At 35.3% G+C, this 22,227-nt stretch overlaps 1 protein-coding gene across 4 annotated transcripts in view; it reads right to left on the reverse strand.

Moving 5' to 3' along the window:
• CCPG1 (cell cycle progression 1) overlaps positions 1-22,227 on the reverse strand; it is a 55,748-nt gene that overhangs the window by 22,557 nt on the left and 10,964 nt on the right. For 3 of the 4 annotated variants that reach the window (XM_028099897.2, XM_088024803.1, XM_088024802.1), the window contains exons 1-6: positions 16,671-16,757; positions 14,148-14,268; positions 12,269-12,345; positions 11,201-11,402; positions 7,112-7,363; positions 2,464-2,585 (exon numbers count right to left, since the gene is read on the reverse strand). In XM_028099897.2, coding sequence (XP_027955698.1) covers positions 2,464-2,585; positions 7,112-7,363; positions 11,201-11,402; positions 12,269-12,345; positions 14,148-14,268; positions 16,671-16,730 — 834 coding nt within the window. In that variant the 5' untranslated portion in view covers positions 16,731-16,757. Of the gene's footprint in view, positions 1-2,463; positions 2,586-7,111; positions 7,364-11,200; positions 11,403-12,268; positions 12,346-14,147; positions 14,269-16,670; positions 16,758-22,227 lie in introns of those variants that run through there. The other variant, XM_028099896.2, reaches the window with a different exon arrangement.

The following is a 22,227-nucleotide window of genomic DNA, read 5'->3' on the forward strand; positions in this document are numbered from 1 at the left end:
AAAAGGAAAATTATAAGCTAGAGATGACCTGAGGATTCAAAAAATTCTATTTATATTCTTGGCACTCTTTGAAAGGAAAACATTTCAATAATCTTAGTCCTATCTGAAAGATCTTCACCCTGTGCAAATTAACATCCCAAAGTAAGTTCAGGTAAGTCCTACAAGTTCTCTCAGCACTTCTTAGAGGACTGAATCTTGGTAACATTTATAACTAATTTCTCCGATTTCAAGTAATTTTCTGAAGAGAATATCACCAGATTAGCAATGTAACTCTGAAGTAAGCACCCTTGAAAGAGAGGAAACCATGTTCAATTAGTTTACAAAATTTTGCTGCATTTCAAAATAGCCTTGAATATCTCTTTCAACATATATATTTGTAACAAACTTTCACCAAAACAGAAACTAAACAATATGCTTAAATAGGCTAATGGTTATAGATATTATCCAGTCAGTTAAAATACCTTATATATAAATCAGCAAATGATCCTAAAGTTTTACTTAATTTACCACAGACATTACAGTTATCCCATTTGAATCAGACCAAAAATCGGGTATATAGAAACAAAAGAAAAATGTCCTTTAGTAAAATGACAGTATTTCCACTTGAAAATTACCATCTGAAATGGATAGTTCACTATCTGGTTCATTAGTCGTCAAAGAACAAATTAAAATTTAAAATTTCACAGTAATCAGGGGTGCCTGGGTGGCTCAGTAGGTTAAGCATCCAACTTGATTTTGGCTCAGGTCATGATCTCAAGATCCTGAGACTGAGCCTCGAGTTGGGGCTGAGCGTGGAGCCTGCTTAGGAGTCTCTCTCTCCCTTGCCATTTGTGCCCCCCCACCCCGCTCATACTCTCTGTCTCTCTCTAAAGAAATTTGTTTTAAAAATTTCATTATAATCATTTCATCTGGAGAGAAAACAAGTTTCGAGTACCCAACAGAAGTGGACCATGGACACTGGGGAGGGTATGTGTTGTGAGCGCTGTGTATTGTGTAAGACTGATGAATCACAGACCTGTACCCCTGAAACAAATAGTACATTATATGTTAATAATTAATAAATAAATAAATAAATAAATAATAAATAAATAAATAAATGAAGTGGACCATGGAGTAGTACAGACTAATGTAGCATTATCTTTAAATGCAAAAGCACAAGGGACCACAGAATGACTGGAGGGTATATTCTGCATTCAGTAAACTTCATAATCTTGAAGTGCCTGATAAGCAAATCCTGGCAGGTCTCCCATGAAGCTTCAAAATCCAAACCACATTTAATAGCTGGAGGTAAAAGGCCTACAAGAACTGACTCAATAGAGATCTATGCAGAGTCAGTCTCCTAAAAGCCAACATTATCCTATGGAACCAGAAACCATGGTGGTGAAGAAGAAAATGCCTACTCTTTTTATAACATCCTTTGATCAAGGTAGGAAAAACTACACTATTTACAAATAACATCCGTAGTCCCAGCCTGAAAAAAGACATAATAGAGATGTCAAGTGGGATTCTGTCTTCTAAAGAAATATAATCATAACCCTATAAGGAATACATCAATTGTGAGGGAAATTTGGGGGAATGGAAGGAAAAAGGAACTGTTTACTTTTCTACCCTGCGTTTTTTCTACAAGCCCTATACCCTTCTTGTGAAGAACCAGAGAGGAGACCAGCAATTACACTGGTCCTCATTAACCCACACAGGTGTTAATGGACAGCACAGTCCTGATGGTATTACGTGAATTTAGGGAGGCAAGTATAACATGCTCTCTTTTCCATCACACCCAACAAGAAACTGAAGAAAAAGTACTGGCTGATTATTTCCCTTGATCAGGGAAAGATCTTAGAGAGAGGCTACAAACTCTCCTTTTTCTCACAGACTGAAAATGTTTTGCTAGTTCTGTAAAAATAATGTTAATAATGTTTTCTATATATATTATTAATTAAAAATAATGTTAATTATAGTAGTTAGAAATAACATCTTTGAAGTCAGATAAATTCAGCTTTGCCAATTGCTAGCCTCGGAAAAGTTAACTTTTTTTTTAAGATTTTATTTATTTGACACAGAGAGACACAGCGAGAGAGGGAACACAAGCAGGGGGAGTGGGAGAGGGAGAAGCAGGCTTCCTGCTGAGCAGGGAGCCCAATGCAAGGCTCGATCCCAGGACCCTGGGATCATGACCTGAGTCAAAGGCAGTCACTTAACAACTGAGCCACCCATGCGCCCTGAAAAGTTAACTTTTTTGAACCTCTTTCCTATCTATGAAATGAAGCTAATACTTGCTTAATTCACAGGGCTATGGTAAGCAAGAAGAGAAATACTGAATGTGAAGTACTTGGACATAGTAAGTAATCAACAATTACAGCATTATTGTTATTGACTTACTAATCTGCTTTGTACTTGTATCTGAACAGTCCAATAATTATTGGCTAACAATTCTTTTTTATAAAGTTTGTTAGTAGTACATACCTTATAACCTATAAAAGATTCTTGTTCCTGTTGACACTGGGAAAGATAATCCTTCATATCATTCAATTCATCTTCATGTATCTTTCTGACTAACTGTTGACGCTTCTGAATCTGAATTGTGCCTGAAAAATGAAAATTTTTATTAGGGATACACACACACACACATATATATGAGAAATGTTATGGTGACCAATATTTTAAAACATATAATAAAACATTTAATCTGTATATATTTGATTAGTCTGGATAGGATCATTTTAAGGCCAGCATTTCACAGTTCTATAAAAACTCTGATTATATAAACAAAAGATTAAGTAAAATCTCATGGTGTCATTCATCAAATGGTGGTGGATGGATGTTAATATAAATCAGTCCAAGTAGGTTAATATATATACTTTTTTTATTTAGCATACACCAAGGGACATTTAAGCAGTTCACTATCCTTTTGACTAAAACAAGCCAACCTACGTTACTCTTAAAAAAATAAAAAAAGCTTATATAATATTTTTAATCTTACTGTATCGAGGGCACTCAAGTTTGTTGTTTTTGAGAGATTGTTGCGGTACATAAAGTATTGTCTTCAACAGGGAAAGAAACAAACCATGGAATCTATTGACAGGATGTAAGTCAATAAGGAAAAATAAGAATGTCTCTTTTTTCTCACTATATTTTGCCTAGTAAATGATGTAACACAGCCCATAAAGTACAAGGAAAAAACTGGCTGTGATTACTCACTATTCTCACAGCCAAATCATTTAATAAGAGTTCTGCATTAGTTAGGTCTGTACTAGAGTACCATCACCCCCATCCCTGCGGTGATAAATCTTAAACCAACTAGGATTCCCTATATTTTCACCCTAAAAACTAAAATATTAATTTGCCAAGACATGCTGTTCACATGCTGCTACATGCTTCATGCATGAGAGAGGAAAACACACACACACACACACACACACACACACACACACACACACACACACACTGAATCAAAAATAAGGCAAAAGGCATTTGGCAACCTTGACCTTAACATCTACCAAGTGGCATACTATTATTATTAAGATATCACAGCATTTTGTAATGAAAGGATGTAATGATAGCTTACTATTTCTTCCCCTACTACTAAAAAAAATTAACTTTCAATTTCTTCAGTAATCTTGAAAAACACTAAAGAAAATTTTGCCAAATTACAAACTGTTACCAGCTATGATACTCTTTTGTTAAGGTTCCCTTCCTCTCTTTCAATTTTCCAATTTATAAAAGCATAGCAAATTCGTCCTCAATATTACTCAAAAGAATCTCAGATTTTTTTAAATGTTGAAAATTCATTTTCAGTTCCCAGAATAACAGAAAACCTCTTTCTTTTCAAAATGCTGACAGGATGAATTCCTTTACCCCTTGGAAAATAACCTAAAACTATGTGTTGAGATCTGAATTTGCAGTACTATCACATAACATATATTGGCTCTGTGGCTTTTATCTAATAATTATTGGGGCTTTTTTCCCTACATCTTTAGCCGCCTAACTATAAAGTGTTACCACCCAAGGTACAATCTTTGGCCTTCTTGTCATGTCTACAGATCTGCCTATCTTAATCATAAAAACCCAGTTTTTGTTATCACTGCTGTAAGATTTCTCTTCTGAGTCCAATCTTACCAGAGCTTCTGGCCAATACATCCACCTGCCTGTTTGGGCACAATTTTGAGGGAGGCTTCATGAAAAAAATCGAACCTTAACACCTGCCCTAAACCATTCTAGAATAAAGTTGGATAAAAACAAACCAAACTGGGGCGCCTGGGTGGCTCAGATGGGTAAGCGACTGCTTTCGGCTCAGGTTATGATCCTGGAGTGTCAGGATCGAGTCCACATCAGACTCCCTGCTCAGCAGGGAGTCTGCTTCTCCCTCTGACCCTTCCCCCTCTCATGTGCTCTCTCTCTCTCTCTCTCATTCTCTCTCTCTCAAATAAATAAAATCTTTTAAAAAAAAACAAAAAACAAAACAACCAAACTGTGTTCACCATCTATTTATCATCTAGCAAAACTTTCCTAGAAACACCCCCAATTCCAAAATAAAGCAGCTAGCACACTTCTTGGAATTTAAAAAGTAAACCACCGATATCACAAGTAACCTGGCTCAAAGTTATGTTTTCCATTACTTCAGTGTCCCTTATGTCACTAACCTTCTCTCCATCCCCATCTTCACTATAATTGTAAACGCCCTGGCCCTGATCAAATAGTAGGATTACAAACCCTCTTAACTGACTGTCTTAATTTTTCCCATACCATATGCCTCCTTGCTCTTTTCCTCTAAAATTTCCGTGAGGTTACTCTATAAATCAAACTCTTACCCAGATTCCAAGATGTTCTACAACATAACACCAGCCCACGCACTCCAACGTTTTACTCCACTATTTCTATTTTATCTACTCTGCTGTAGTCCAGTCAGTCTTCTCCTTGCTCCCAAACCCAGCAAAGTTTACTTTCAGGTTATCAGGTTCTCCATTGCTGGAATGCTCCACTTTCCTTCTGCCTAGCATAAGCATAAGACCAGACTCTGCTCAAATCCTACCACCTCCAGGATGACAGTAAGTATAGCTTTTGAGCTATGATTCTTTTCTGTGCTACATAACTCAGCACTGTAGATATACTGTTACAGTGTCTGAAGAGCCTTAGCCTATCAATACTTAAAGTAACTCCATGAGAAAATTGAATCAACTGAACTCCACTAATGATTTAGAATATAGGTAGCCTACAATGTAAAGAAAGCATCAGGAAAACAGGTGCTTCACACACGAAGATTTTTTTTTTTTAACTTTTATACCTGAAGCAGTACCAAATACCTGTAGTAATCTGTTTTACTACCCTCAATCCTGCTAATTTTCCCCTCCTTCTGGGATAGATCTGATTCTCCAAATTTATAAAGAGCTGAGGTTGGCGAATGTTCTGAGTAATTCACTTAAATAGTATGTTTTTGTTAAATAATTAGTAAGCAAACGATTGATTATGGAGTATGCAATGACTAACTTCACGGTGCAAGAGAAATTCAAACTGGCTCTGAAATCAATTCAAAGGAGCTCTTAAAGTGTTGAGATCAGTGCCAGAATTAAGAAAAAAACGTGATGTCCTTTAAACAGTGACCTTGAAAAACTAACAGTTTTTATATGTTCACTGAGCCAATCTCATCACCATGCAGAACTATTTCACATTACCCAGGTTTTTCATATTCTGAAAAGATAATTTTAAAAGTATAGGAAAGTGTTTTATTAGATATTATCATTAAATTTTACAAGTCACCAAAATTTTTAACAGAGCAGCAATTTCTCAATTTTGAGAGCACTCCTCTCTACATTGTTCTACAAAATACTTAAAGGTCATGCAATTGGTGGGGTTTTAATGCAATCTGGATCAACATTAAATCACTGTCCAAATTTTTTAGTAAGAAAAAAAGATTAAGATGAGACCTTCTCCTCTGTTACCTCCATGTTTACCTGTGGGGAAAAAGATCACTCTCAAAAATACATTCATACATTTGTTCCAGCTAGATAATAAACAAAAGTAAGCATATTATTTCAAGTCAAATCTCATTACAATAAACTTCAAGGGAGGATACGAATTATAGTATCTCAATATTAAATTCAAACAGGCATCCACCAGGAGTCTAAAAGCTCATTTTTATCAATATAAAGTTAAATAAGAAGAAATACATTTTACCGACTCTGACTTTAACAAGTGTTGATTGTCTTAAGTTTATTCTAACATTAGACTATGTATGTTTTTAATGTATCTTTTCCACAAATTAACAAAGGGTACATGTAACTCTTCAATTTTTGCACAAGGAAGACATTGTTGAAAAGGGGAACTAACAAAACAGGAATATTCCAAAAGTTAAATTGTGGATCCTATCAGCAAAAACCTAGAAGTACTTCATGTATGGCAAATTTAAATTTGTAAAGTTGACAAGATCTAAAACGTTTAAGTGTTTTTTCAAAATTCTAATACGGAGTGTGTGAATGAGTGTGAAATGTTCAGTTCTCAAACAGTCTAATCTTTGTACAAACAGACATGTTAAATAAGACTCATTGATTAGGCTCCCCAGTGAAAAATAATACCACATGGAATTCCTTCCTCTTTTCATCCAAGACGCTTTTAAAGGCTTTGCATTAAAGATAATATACATAAACACTAGTAAGGATAATAACAAGCAAAGTTTAGGGGCACCTGGGTGGCTCAGTCATTAAGCGTCTGCCTTCAGCTCAGGTCATGATCTTGGGGTCCTGGCATGGGGCTCCCTGCTCAGCGGGTAGCCTGCTTCTCCCTCTCCCTCTGCCCCTCCCTGCTGCTTGTGCTCCCTCGCTCTTTCTCTCTCTCAAATAAATAAAATCTTAAAAAAAATAAAAAAGAAACAAACATGCATGCTAAAAATCCCTACATTTCTTAAATACCACCTAACCTAAGGGAAAACAGCTTTGTGAGTGAGATAGGTAGCACTATCCCCATTTTCCAAATGAGAAACCTGAGGCTCAAATAGATTGCAAGCTTTCCAAGGACATATATTTAATGATGACACTAAAAACAGATCCCAGAATTCCTCTCTTAGCCAAGTGCCCATACACACCATTTGTTTACATGTAACAAATTTTCAAACACTTACCATAGAAATGTCCAAATCCCATGCTGATTGCAATCACCAAAGCAAGTATAACACACTTATTGAGACCACCGCTGAACTGGCGTTTACACAACTCCTTAGAGGGTTCAGTTTCCTGTTCGGGGAGTAGCCGTTCCTCAGATTCTGAACTAGAAACAGTCTTCTTCCTAGCGCGGCGGCGTCTAAAAGCAGGACTAGGCTGATGACTGGTTTCATCACTACTTGATTCATCGTCGCTAGGCTGGGATGAAAATACTATTTTAAAAAGAAAAATGTAAATATTAAAAATTTTAGAATAGCTTTTCCAATAAATATGATTTAGAATAATCAATGCCATCCCTACGTGCCCTTTTACATAAGACAGCCAAAAACAAAAACAACACAAATAATCAAGTTTTCAGGTTTATCAACATAAAGCCAAAACATAAAAGATTTCAACTGTGATACATAAGAATCTATTAATCATATTCTGTGCCTTTGAGGGTCTAGCTGGTTTTATTTTTTAAACTTCTCTTATAGTTTACACTGTTAGAACAATCATTCTCATAGCCTATTAAATTTCTTTGCTATTAGAGCCATAAACAGATACTATTTCTGGAAAGAAATAAAAACTCTCTTCATTCAATTTCAAATAGACATAATTTAAGCTCAACTGTTTAAGGAACACAGGGAGGTATATGAACAGTTCCTGTGACTTACAAAGTACAATAACTACCAAAAGTTTTCTTGGGTGTATCTGGACCCTAGTTTCATTTCCATCCTTTGAGTCCACAATCAACGTTCAAAGCACTATAGTTTAACACAGGTTTCCAGAAGTCAGATGAGCCCTTCCCTTCGACTGCCACTCTTACTAGAAGGTTATGAATTTTACCCTCTAGTAAATATGTCAGCATGAGGAAGTGACACAACAGCTATCTCCGATAGTAAGGACTAGTCTGGTGCTGCTCCTTTATGAAAAGAACAGTAAATAACAACAACAAAAAAATCCGTAAGAAATCTTAAGTCCTGGCAATATATCCACTAACAAAATCACCTTCAGTTTTTTTCAAATGTAGAACTTGTTAACACTGTTCCATCAATCAATAAACTACATGTTGACACCGAAAGTTAGATGGCTCAGTAATAATTTCCACAGGCCAGTTAGAAGGAAAGAAAAAAAAAAAGCAAGCACCAAAGGTAAGGATAAATTGTGAACCTCAATTTGATACAAAGAGCTCCCAACAACAAACATACATGCTTCAGAAAAGCAAAACAGTTCTTCAGACGACAGGCTATCCATGCCACAGGAAAGCTGGTGACTTGGGGCAGCCAGCACTTTTTAAAGATGGGCCACAGAGGATTCAGTTAACTTTCACACCGACAACAACACACACAAAGACAAAAAGAACTACTGAATGAAGGAATAATCCTAATATTTAGTGATACAGATGCCACTGAGTAATCTTTTGGTCATGCCCCTTATGCCCATCATGTTTATCTGGTTATTCTTGATCACTAGTTTTTCCCAGATGCCATCGCCTCAGCTGTGAGGTTACATTTCTTGGACAAAGAGAAAGAAAGGAAGACTTAAACAAAGCATTACATAATACAAAGGCATTCAAGATCATGGCTGGAGGTTTTAAGATGGGTAAATGTAAAAACAAACCATTTGTCAAAATTCCTTAAATAAATTTAATTCTATGTTAGCATACTACCTTCATTATGATTCTAAGTAAACAAGCCGGCCCAATCCATATTAATAAATTAATATCCTATCTAATGCTTCCATCTTTTTTAACCCATACATCCAATAGCTAAAATATTTTGATTTTTAAATTTCTTTCAAAGCTTAATTTGGCCCATAGTCCAAGATGCAGGCAAGGCAAAGGCATGCAATAAGCTTAGCCGGCTTTATTACAAGATCAATTTGAACACCAGTTTAGAGTATCAGAGATGACAACAGTTATCTTTAAAGCACTAAGTAAATAGTAAATGTGACTCGGCACACTCAGCTCTAGAAAAGCTGATTGGATTTAGTCACACCACCTTGGAAAGCGAGTTGACTAGGAACATGGGGTTTCAGCTGATCATCCCATCCCCTTATGCATTCAGGAATCTTCCACAGCTTCTCCCACCACCTTTCTTTTGTGAATAAACAGGAAAAAAAGATGTATAAAGCTTTATTATAAAGACTAAAAAGGAAAAAGAGAATTGAAAATACTTATTTTAATTATCACTCAACATTGTTATTTGTATTCCATCAAAATTGAACAATCACGCCTTTTAAAAAAAACATATATGCAATACGAACTTTTCCACAACTACCAACTTTGCTTTCTTGGGGGAGAGTCCAGTACGGGGGTAGTGGATAGCTTTCTTAAATGAACAAAGAGTATATTGCCACAAGAATCTAATTTAGAAGAAGAAAAAATTTGAAATCCTACAGAGATGGAGAAGAAGGGAAAGGAAAAATCAAAATACCCAGGCAATGGGTAGTAGGGGATTAACAAACCAAAAAATAGGTGAGAGAGAATGAAGACTCTTAGCAATTGATTTATATATTTTCAATTTTTTTAAATTATTTTATGTAACACTTTCTTTACTGAAATAATTCATTTCTTCAGGACAAATAGCAATGGATAAAGATACTCCTAGTAATATTTCTCTTAACTGGAACTGTAAAATCCCCAAGAAGTCCAAGTTCAGAAAGGAGATAAAAACCAGAATAATGCGCTCTGGAGTGTCCAAGTTCCTGAAAAAATTAGGTTTGTAGGATCAATTTCTTAAATGTCTGCTTGGACCCTTCTGCAATACTCCTGCTTCAATGTGACTACTTTTTCTGGCCCATGAATATTCTCAAATTAAACCAGCATCTATAGTCTTCCAAAAAAATTAAGGAAAGAAGGAAAGAAAGAAGACTACCTGAATATAGAGCGAATCCTGAATTTAAACAAATAAAATTTGATAAACGAAAAAGATTCTAAAGTCAATTTGTTAGTCCTCGTAATAAATACACTATATAAACCATTCTGGTAAAGGCTGACCACTGAGAATGCCAGATGAGTATTTAAATATTTGAATAAAGTGTTTTTAAGCTGTTTATAGGCAATCTGATACACTAATTGAAAATAACTTGCCATTAAATGAGATAGGTAAAAATCTCTACTTGACATTTTGTTAGTTTGAAGTGGAACAACAGAAATTCCATTGTCTGATTCTTGCAAATGTAAGTATTAAAGAATGGTAAACTCTAAGAAAATGACCTGAAATAAACACGTCCTTATTTTTGCATCAAATGAGGAAATTTTGGAATCACTAGCAGTGTTCCAACTTGTCTTTCTCTCAATTCATCCCTGAGTTACAAGGGTTGGTTAATAACTGTGAGTTAATGATAGCTTTGATTCTTTTATTTCCCAGTAACTTTGTGTCTAAATATTTACGTCCACCTTGAAAGATGTTATATACATCCCTTAAGCTGAGTCAAAGAAATATAGAAAGGAATTAGCTCAGGAACTCACATTTTAACCTCCAAATCATTGAACAGTAGGCATTAAGTGCGTTAATAACGTGATTTAAAATAGGCACAGTTTCATAACTCAATCTAAAATGAAAGATACAAAGGTCAGGGGCTTTGGGATACTGAAGTACTGCCAGCTCTTTGAACTCTGTTTAGCACATTAAGGAGCATTCAATAAATGTTTGTTAAATAATTAACAGTTGAAAGGATCTAACAGACTTCAATAAGAAGCTTCTTTCACAATTTCTAGAATATAAAATTTGTACCATTTTAAGTAGAAATCTTAACTTTCTCCTGCTTTTAGTTATAATGGCTCAATCTTCCACCCTTAAATATCTAAAATATATCAAATGCATTTCAGAGTGTTTCAGATAATAACAAAGCTCCTTGAAGATCTTTTTTCATCGTTTACTTAATAAAAGATGGTATTTATTGTTATAGCAATTCTGCTCTAGGACCTACAATCTAAGAAAACACTAGATAGAACAGTAGATTTTACAAAAAATCTCAAATATATTAAAAACTTGGCCATTATATAAAATGTGGTCATAGGAGACCTTGAGTCTCTATCAGTGTATTCTTTACACAGCTCTTACCAGTTTCTGGCTGGCAGAATGTGTACTGGCTGCTGGAAGAAGAGCCCATGTTAAAGTCTTCTGGACTCTGTGCTTCTTCAACAATTAGAGCTTCTGGATTTCCAATTTCTTCTAACTTAGGTGGCTCAAGGGTAACAATATCAGAATCATCACTGACAGTTCCAAAATAGACATTGTCTTCAGATGACTTTTCTTCTTCTCTCTGAGGAATAATTTTAAAGACAGTAAATTTAACAATTATTTAAGACCCTAATATTTTCTATGTAGCTCAAAGTATACAACAGTACTTAAGTAGTATGGTAATTTTGGCTTAAAATAAAAGATAGAGGAGTCCTGCCCAAAAGACAAAGATTACAATAGCAGGCTCATCTTTTGAGTATGAAAACACCATCAAACCCCTTGGCGATTCTCTCAGAATTAGATCAAACTAATCCTTGTAGGCATTAGATCAATGTGCCTAATCACTGTAGGCTGCAGAAGCTGACAAACTCACCTTTAAAAACCAAGGAAAACAGAAAAAGAGAGGATTCATTTCTCACTAATTCCATGGGTTTATTTGAGCCTAACTCTGTAGTTGGGAAGCCCATAAGACTGATTACAAATTTCTCTGGTTATATAAGTAATAAACTTCAACAGCTATGCCATGTAAAAATCATCTAATCTTGTTTTATCCAGAAGTCAAGTAAAACATCAAAAAACAAGACTTAGTTTGTTCTCAAATTTAAAAACGAATCCTTTTTAGATAAACCCTAATAAATTAATTTCTCAATATAATTCAAGAATGCAATCTATTTCCCAAAAAAAATTTTATTAGAGAGTAAATGAATAGAAATTACTTTGGTAATTACTTTGGTAAATTAAAAGACATCTCACTTAGGAGTTTGTAAGACAAAAGCTAACTCTAATCATAAAAGTGACCAATCTGTGGAATCAAAATTTTTAATAAAAGTTGTTTATAATTCAAAGAGGAAAAGAATGCACAACTAGAAATGGAAGCTTTAATTATTCCTTAGTATTCACTAAGGAATATTGCTTATCGTATGTCCACAGAGTACAACACAAGTTTACCTCAAGTGCTGACTTCGTTTCCTCCAAAGCTGGATAAGCAGTTTCTCCCATTAACACTGTGCCATTCTGGCTACTCTCTGATATAAAGCAAAGATCAAGTCAATCAATTACGCTCAACTGAGTTTTTGTAGTCCACACAGATTATAATCTGAGTACATAAAATCTAGTCCTAATTTTTTAAAGTGGATTTAATTAAATATCACATACACTACCATTGCTAAAAAGTTCTCTGGCAATTGATTTATATATAGTATTTTCAACATAATCCCAAATGTCATTTTTAAATTATTTTATATAACACTTTCTTTGCTGAAATAATTCATTCCTTCAGTAGAGATAGCAATAGATAAAAATATTCCTAGGAAATATTTCTCTTAACTGAAACTGCAAACTGTTGCTAAAAAGATCTCTGTATTTCAAATATCTTTATTTGAAATTGTCAGGATAATTTTAGATACTGAATTCATTTAGTATCTACTAAAAAAAAATACATAAATCTCTAAGTAAACATAATCTCTACTTTACAATACCAAAGTCCTGAATCCAGGGTGTCTGTAAAAACCTGTTATTATGGAAAACCAATTTTCAGACATCTGATGGTACATTTCCTGAATTTCTAAAAGTAGCACTATTCTAATGACTAGTAACACAAGAAACAAAACTATAGCTTCAAATTATGAATTCTTTGCAATAAAAAGGACTATATAAAACAAGGATTCAAAAGAACACAGAAAAACAAGAAAATGTCACTAGAGCGGAGATATTTTATAAGAAACTCCTCAAAGAAAAAAATGTACAAAAAAACTAGAGGTCATAAAATTATATTTTTAATGAAAAAGGCTATAAAATTAATTGAAATTAAAACAATATGATAAACATAAATTTTATGCATAGCAAAGAACACACACCAAATGCTAATAGCAGTTACTGCCAGGTAAAAAGAACTAAAGGTGACTTAAAATTTTTTTTGCTCATCATTTTTTTCTGTCATGAATGTGTATTTTTCTCATATAATTTAGCCCCTCCAAAAAAACAGAAGAAAAAACAAGAAAAACTACCCCATTTGTATGTGTTACAAAGTCCCTAACAGCATATTAATCTGAAATTAAGACTCTTCAACAAAGATGGACTTGGGTCCAAGGACTCCCAAGGAAGTTTGGAAGTACTTTTACATATGTGAGTATGTGTATTTCTCGGGAGAAACCATCCACAACTTTCAGATTCTCAAGGAGATCTCTGACTGATCAAAGATGAGAATCACTGTTCAAACGAGAATAATCAATACATAGGCTGAAAACAAGATTAACAGGTATAATCTATCGTATTTCTAGCTATGACACATCCACTTTATTCTCCTGAGGAAATGTTCTGTTTACATTTTAATGCGGTTTTTAAAAAAAGTTTAAGAGGTAATTTAAAAATGAAGAGTACAGCAGTTAAATGCCTTTTACCACCTCTAATCAAAAGTAATTTGAAGTGTGATGATAACTAGAGAATCTGAGTTTAGTAAATACCTTATGATTATTTTGTATATCACTAGTCTTAATCATTAATTAATACTAATTACTAATACTAATCATTAATTAATAATTAATACTAATCTATTACTAGATTAGTAATATTTAGTTACTGGTTACACTTATAGTATGAAAGAGTTATACGGAGGCCCAAATATATACTACAGCTGCAAATAAGCAAACCCCTGGGCAGGTTGGTAACACTACCTAATCCACACTAATATTCTAGTCATTCAGTGACCTGATCATTTAGATTAGCTAGAAAGGCTGCCCACCTAGAAAAAAGGCAAGATTCATACTGTCATTCATATATCCTATTATTAAAAAAAAAAAAAAAAATCAGACTCTTTTTAGTATCTTACCTCCCTGCTCTGAATGCAATACTTGTTGCTCCTCTTGCTCTAAAGATGTACATTCTGGAGCGAGCTCACAGCTGTTACTGGCTGTACCATGTTCAGAATTCACCATCTCTATATCAGACCCCTACAGAAAAAGCAATAATCAGTTAGATGTCTATCAGCTGCTCAAAGCTGGATATGACTACGTGTAGATACTTCCACCAGTCAAAAGTCCTAGATGCTGCCATTCTCCAAAGGGAACAGTATCTAATCTGACTACCTTTTATTCAATTTAGTCCATAAACGCCTATGGCAGTGAAATGGCAGAATGGAATCGCAGGCTTGGATTCTAAGAGAAGTAAGCCAAAAGTCAAATGCTCTACTCTATTTATAAGCCCAAGCAATAAATTTGATGCCAGAGGGTAAGTTTTTAAACTAAACTTTAGCTATTTCTATTATTTTACTTTTACTCAACATTTATGAAGGTACTATGCAAGGCACTTCACTATGTGTTATCAGGTATAAAAAGTTCAGATCCAAAATTCAAATTTACAGCCTATTCAGAGAAATTTCCACATGCGAATAACTATTTACTATGACAATGTAGAAATAAAAAAGTCTAAGGGCAAGGATTAAAATGAACCTATAGGATTAATGGAGTAAACTTTCCCTATAAAAGTTTATAGAGTATTCTTTATTCTTCCAAGGTTGTCCTTCCTACTTTGATGTCAGACTGTCTTCTGTGTAATAAAACAGTGGAGCTTACAGTTTTTTCTCCTCATATCTTCATTAGCAAAATAAAGTTAGCCACTAAGCTCTTTCTGCTTGTCCCCATGCCCCTCTCCCAATCTTTTCTGTAGTTTACTGATTCATGTAATCGAAAGGTCTAAGTTCTCCTAATGAATAGAACTCAAAACAGCAAAAATTAAAAGAATTCATCAAAGGAGTAGGTTTTGAGTTGAATCCTAAAGAGAACTCTGAACGTTAAGACTCTGGGGTTGCCTAAAGTGGCAGGAAAATCACAGAAACAGGCAAGGTGAGGGCTGAATTGGGGACTACAGAGGAGGCCAATGCTGACCTAAAACAGAATGGTGGCAACAAGAAAGGAAAAGGGAACACATGTAAGAGACATTAGCAGTAGAACCTGAAAACTAGATACGGAAGGAAGAGGGATAAAAACACAAATATGATCTACTCTGTGACAAGATATCTCTAATACCGAATATTCTAATGACATACTTGGCTAAGTGCCAGAGAGGTTCCTGTCTTGCTTCACAGTGCAGAATCCCAAGTAAGACTCCCACAGCTTCCTTACTCCTATACTGTTAATTATCCTTGAAGGAAAAGTTATTGCTATGGGAGTTGATCTATGCTATGTAGAAAACACGTTAAAAATAGAAAAATCACTTATTAAAAAAAGAAAAAAGAAACCACCCCAATCTCAATTGGTACAGCTGCTATTAAATTTTCAAATTTTATTGCAGAAAAAAATCGCTTTTTAGCTAATGTTGATTTTAAGAAGACATGAGTAACTGTCTAAATCTTAAATTATCAAAGTCATTCTAAAAAATTACCACTTAAAATTTATATTAATCAAGGAAAACAAGTCAAGGCCTAAGAGATCCTAAAAACAAATAGGAAAACTATACATAAATCCATTGAAACTTTAAATAGATACAGATGATTTTTAACTTATTGCTTCTACTCATCAGTATTTTTATGATTTTTCCACAATGAACATATATTACCAGTGTGGAAAATAAATTAATGCTTATTATATACTAGTCATATAACATCATACTTCTTTAATAAAACTCTTTTGAAAGCCTTCTAGCCATAGTCCTTTTTCAATCAAGTTCTGCTAGTAACATAAGGTAGCATAACATATCCAAAGTAGAACACATGTTCCCCATGTTCCTTTCTGGTCTGCTTAAATGCAGGCTCTGATATTTTCTAGTTACATAATCTTGGCCAAATTACTTAACTTCTCTAAGCTCTAGTTTTCTCAACTACGAAATGAGAATGCAAATAATCCATACCACAGAGGTTGTATAAATTCTATGAGAATGTAGGTAAAAGTACAGGGCCTAAACAAAAATAAACCCTCAATAAATAATTTGCCTAATGTCTCAAAGCCAAGTAAAGCAACGTACAATAATGCAGAAGACACTGTCTCATGAAGAGTTTTCAGCAGTGAAGTTTAATGTGGGTGGGAAAATGTCCAAGCTATAGACCGTGGAACCTCAGGCTTCAATGTAGAAAAATACTGGCCTTCAAAACACCCAGGTGATATACTGTAGTATTACAAATGTCCTTATAGAAAGTATTAAATAGGGGCTCCTGGGTGGCTCAGTCGTTAAGCGTCTGCCTTCGGCTCAGGTCATGATCCCGGGGTCCTGGGATGGAGCCCCGCATTGGGCTCCCTGCTCATCAGGAAGCCTGCTTCTCCCTCTCCCACTCCCCCTACTTGTATTCCCTCTCTCGCTGTGATTCTCTCTGTCAAATAAATAAATAAAATCTTAAAAAAAAAAGTATTAAATAGCATACCTCATGATTGATGACAGTCCAACCACAAGATGAATCACTGTCACTGGAATTTTCAGACATTTTTCAGGTCTATAAATACAAAAACATGTTGTCATGTTGGGTACATTTTTAAAAAATTCTATAGGAAGCACTGTATGTGCCCAAGTATGAAATATGGCTTACTGCCTACTTTCTAGGTAGAAACTGAGACAATCCAACCATAGATTTATCATGCAGGACATATAACTGCATACCTGTATGAACAAACACAACCAAACTTTTAAGACATCCTCCTGAGCTAGAATAGTACAGACAGTCATACGGTAGGAATAAAGAAGCTGAATCTGAAAGAAAATGTAGGATTTGGCCAAGCAGAACTGAAGGGAAAGGAAAAGCCAATTTGACTGTGTGGGTAAATCAAGGGTTGAGAGACCAAATAGGGGAGTGGAAGAGCTCCCGGGCCAAGCAAAATGAAGTCTATTGTGTTGGCAACATGAAGCAATTGAGATTTTTCAAGCAGGGAAGAAACATGATCAGTTTTTATGAAAATAACGGTATCAGCAATAAATACTTCACCTGAATTAAAATAGGGGAAAAAAGACCAGAGATGGTTAGAAACTTGTGGTCATTGACAATAATAACCTAAACTTAACCTAAACCTAAACTTAAGTCCTAAACCAGCACATATACTACTGGTCACTCTACCTGGTTTGTTTTCCCCTTTCTATCTGAAACTCCTATTTAAACTTCAAGACCAAGCTAATTAAATGGTATCTTACTGGCTTTGTTCTATACATTTAAGTCCTATAAATCCTTCTATTATTGTACATACACTGAGAACACATAAATCCAACTTGATGGTTGGTGTTCTAACAGAAAGTTCTACTGCAGACAATTTAATATGGAACCAGTGTTCAAATTAGAACAAGGCAAAAAATATTGGTCTAAATCTTCCATTAGTGATTCCAGAAAAATTAATGTTTTAAAAGGAGAAGGTGCTGGGGCACCTGGGTGGCTCAGTCGGTTAAACATCAGACTCTTGATTTCGGCTCCAGTTATGAACTCAGGGTCATGAGATCAAGCCCCACGTTGGGCTCCACGCTGGGCATGGAGCCTGCTTAAGATTCTTTTTCTCCCTCTGCCCCTACTCTCCCCTAAAAATAATATTAAAATAAAATGAGAAGATGCTTGGTCACTAACGATATAAAAATTAGCATGTTTTCAAACAAATTATTCAAAGGCTAAAATAAGATATAAAGATGATTGTATGACTTTTACTGTCATGTTAGAGCACTTTCTAGTAAGTTCACCTGAAGTCATTCAATTACTTGATTTACTACTTATAAATGATTAGGGCCCATGCAGTTTATAACTATAAATTTAAAGGTAAACTCTTACAGTGCAATGTCTTCTTTCCAGTAGAGATTACCCCAAAGGCTATAGTCTGCATACCCCACAGGGTATTAACCAATTTTTATGTCTTAGAAATTTTATTTCAGCATTCCTTATTAAATGGACTATATAACTCCCAATTCCTCATTGAACCAGTTTTTATGAGTTTAAAAAAACCTTTTGATATGTTACTATTTGTACTTGAAGTCTTTTATAACAATCTGAAAATTATGGGTTAACATATAAGACTACATAAAGACTGAGCAGGAGGAAAGAATGGTCAAAAAAGGCTTTATAAATGAGGTTGCAATGTTTAAGACATGCAAGAGAGCATTTTTTTTTTACCTGAATTAGTTACCAAAATTTAAAGAGAACACAAAATGTACTGTTTCCCCATTAAAAAAAAAAAAAAATGATCCCTCTCCCTCTACTGTTCCCTCTCCTGTGCTCTCTCTCTGTCAAATAAATAAAATAAAATCTTGAAAAAAAAAAAAAGACACTGGAAGGATTCCCCAAAAGAACAGAAAAAGCATTACAGAGCAAAAACAAAGGGAGAAAAAATTAAATATGAAAGTTCTAAGCAAGGCAATTAATTTAGTATGAGTTGAATATTAAAAGAAAATCAGATATGAATCTTTAAAAGTGCATGTATTAAGATGAGGAAGCAATCAAAGAGCCCTAGACCTGCAGGATACAAGCCATCAGCACAATACTCCCCAGAGAAGAGGAGCACCTATGTTTAACCAGGACTGATGAGTGGGAGGGAACAAAGGAGAAGGGAAGGGGTGAAAAGATTTTAGAAGACATGAAAGATTGTTTTTTAAAGAACTGAATAACCAAATATAGAGGAGGGAGAGAGTGTTGGTAGGATAACTCCCAGGTTTCTGGTTTAAGTGACTGGGTAGTTGGAAAACCCATTCTATATGGAAAAAGAAGTGGGATAAAGAAAACTGGCTGAAGTCTAAAAGCATACTTTTTCATCATGTGAAAGATTCTAACCTCCTCTATAAGCTCACATTCTCACTGCTGCTCCATCTCACCCGAGACTTACCAGTGCTTTATTTTGTTAATAACCTTCCAAAATTTGTGGGTTACCAAACCCAATCAGAGATATTTAATGTATATTATCTCCTACCCTTCTCTTGGTAATTTCCATTAAACAGTTCTTTTAAACAGTTCCTAGCACTTGTTTTGTAACAAAGTAATCTAATAGCTCAGGTGATGAAATTAACAAAGACAACGTTTCAAAATAAAGTTATATACATTGCTAAATTGGAAAAACTTTAGCATATGTGAGTTTTTCAAATCAAGGAGCCCACTTAAATTAGGCCCCAGTTTAATTCTTTGTTTACTCAACTTGAAGGAAGACCAAGTTTGACATGTATCCCAAATGAGAAAAAGACTACCAGCCACAACACCAGAGAAACAGTTTGAATCAGTAAAATTCACAGCCCTACTAAAGAATTCTTTTAAGTCAGCAATTCTCAAAAAGTTAGGTGCACTGCAATTAAAGCAAAATTTTAAAAAAGTAAATTTCTGAGCCCCACCGTAGACACACTGACTCTAAAAGCTGCCATTGTATCTCAACCTCCCCACTTGTCAGTGATCTTCCTGAAATGATAATTTTATATATTACTCCTTTAAAATGTTAAGATTTTCATACTGTCTTTCGGATAAAGCCCAAAGGCATTGTATATCTAATGCTTTGTCTCTAGCATCTCATCTTCTCTCCATCCATTCCCTCTCCCCTCATGATTTTGATTATTTTGACCAAAGGTAAATGCACAAACCCTTCCCATTTTAAGAGCTTTATTAATAATTTAGAAATATGCAGAGTTTATGGGAAGTTACAAAGGCATAAAGAATACAAAGTTATAAAGCTGAGGGTACTTAATAAAGATTACAAACTTGAAGCATTTATACTAGATTTAGGATAACTAAAACTTCACTTTGACCCAAAAACCCAGGCAAGTCTAACTCCTTATCCATTCCTGCTTCCACTGCCTAACCCAACGTCATTTCCCACTTCAATTACAGTGACAGCTCCCTAATGGATCTCCACCTGTGATCAATTCCCTTCCAGTCACTTCTTCAGAAGTCTGCCCACACTAACTTTATCCTAAAACATAAATCTGATCATTTAAACTACTGAATCACACTGCCTTCAGATAAAATCCAAAGTCTTAAGAGATTTCAGAACAGGAGACATTATTTAAATTGACTCTCACTTCAGAAGAAATCCTAAGGAACATTTCTTCACAACCTGTAAGATTTTATATATAGAACTCTATGGAACAGAATGATAATACATGATAATCCATGTAGTCTCATCTCATTTATGAAGCTACTTACAGCAGCTGTCCAATTCCACATTGGTATAATCACATTCTTCAGCAGACAGGAGGCCTAAGGTGAATACCATTTTAAATTCATTCCTTTATCCATCTGTTCAACATTTATTGAATTCTTCGCACTTGCTAGGTATTGAAAATACTATATATCAATATATAAAACAGATAGGAGTCTTGCCTCCTGGGGCTTAAATTCTATTCGTAGTAGACTATGTTGAAATTTATCTGAGCCCTGTGCTCAAGGAAAGCAAGGAACATTGAAAAATCTCCCAGTCCTGTTTTGTCTTCTGACAAATGACCAACTGCAAAGGACCAACCTGCCCTCACAAAATCCCAGTTAAAAGTCACTTCCATCCTCTTCATGATTCCCTTGTTTACTTGTCCCTATAAAACCCCTTGATTTTCTCCCTGAGATGTTTCTCATTAATGAATTTTCTCCATATTGTAATAGTCTGAACTAAAATCATCTCAATTGTATTGTGCATTTCATCTTCCACACTGGAGACATTCAATAAACAATATAAACAGCTAGAATATACAGTGAATTTGATGGTTTATTTCCTACTATGGAGAAAACAGGAGGAGTACAGAAAATGCTGGGTGGGAGAGGATTCATTTTTAAAAACAGTCAGGAAAAGCTTCATTAACAAAGTATATTTGAGGGGTGCCTGGGTGGCTCAGTCTGCCTTCGGCTCCGGTCATGATCCCAGGGTCCTGGGAAAGACGCCCACATCCAGCTCCCTGCTCAGCGGCAAGCCTGCGTCTCCCTCTCCCCTCACCCCTCTCTGTCTGCCTGCCACTCTCCCTGCCTGTGTGTGCACGCTCTCGCTCTCTCTGTCAAATAAATAAAATCTAAAAACAAAACAAGAAAGTATATTTGAGTAACTATTTGAATAGGTAAGGAAATCATTATGCAGTTAACTGGGGGAAGAGCATTTCTGACCAAACAGCAGGTACATAGTTGGAATGAAGCCAGCCTGCATCTCTGAGTAACAACAACGAGGCCTGTGTGATAAAGAAGAGTGGCCTAGCAAGAAAGTAGGAAGAGGTGAGGACAGAGCTAACAGGCAGGGGACGGACCATGGAGGGCCTTACAGATCCTAACACTTTTTAGCTTTTTACTCTGACTGAAACTAAAAGTCACGAGAATTATGAGGAAAGAAACAGATCATTCTGGTAGCCTTATTGAGACAGCACTGTGGTGGACAGCAAAGGCAGAAGCAGGTAGGTCATTGGCAAAGCTACAATAATCCAGCTGAGAGATGATGGTGGTGTGGACCAGGGTGGTAGCTGTGAAGACAGTCAGAAGTGGACAGATAACACATGTATTCTGAAGGTACGGCTAGCTAACAGCACTTCCCAAAATATTGAATGTAAGGTGTGAAAGATGACTCCTGGACTAAACAAATACAAAAATGAAACTGCCACTGAGACAGGAAGGCTTCAAAAGCAGTAGGTTCTGAAAAGAAAACTGGTGAACTGTTTTGGGGCATTAAATTTGAGACAGCGATTTTATCACATCCAAGTGGAAACATCAAGCAGGAAGCTGGAAACTGAACTTAGGGGATATGGGCTAAAGATGTAACTGTAAAATAATTTAGGTGGCAGTTGTCAAAAGTAATAACACAGCAACAGTATTAATTTTATCTCATAAAGTACAACTGGAGTGTTACCTGATATGATGGTGCCCCTCATCCTTCCTGAGTAGCTACATTTTACTATGAAAAAGGATACGGTTTCCTATCACCATATCTTCTAGAATTAGATATGATGAAGAAGAATGGGGGCATTATTCTCCCACACGTCCATAATTCCAATGTAAGCCAACCAATGGG

The sequence above is a fragment of the Eumetopias jubatus genome, unplaced genomic scaffold, assembly GCF_037043125.1.
Source record: "Eumetopias jubatus isolate StellerSeaLion01/CBP00866 unplaced genomic scaffold, mEumJub1_p1.0 scaffold_7, whole genome shotgun sequence".
Classification (NCBI taxonomy): domain Eukaryota; kingdom Metazoa; phylum Chordata; class Mammalia; order Carnivora; family Otariidae; genus Eumetopias; species Eumetopias jubatus.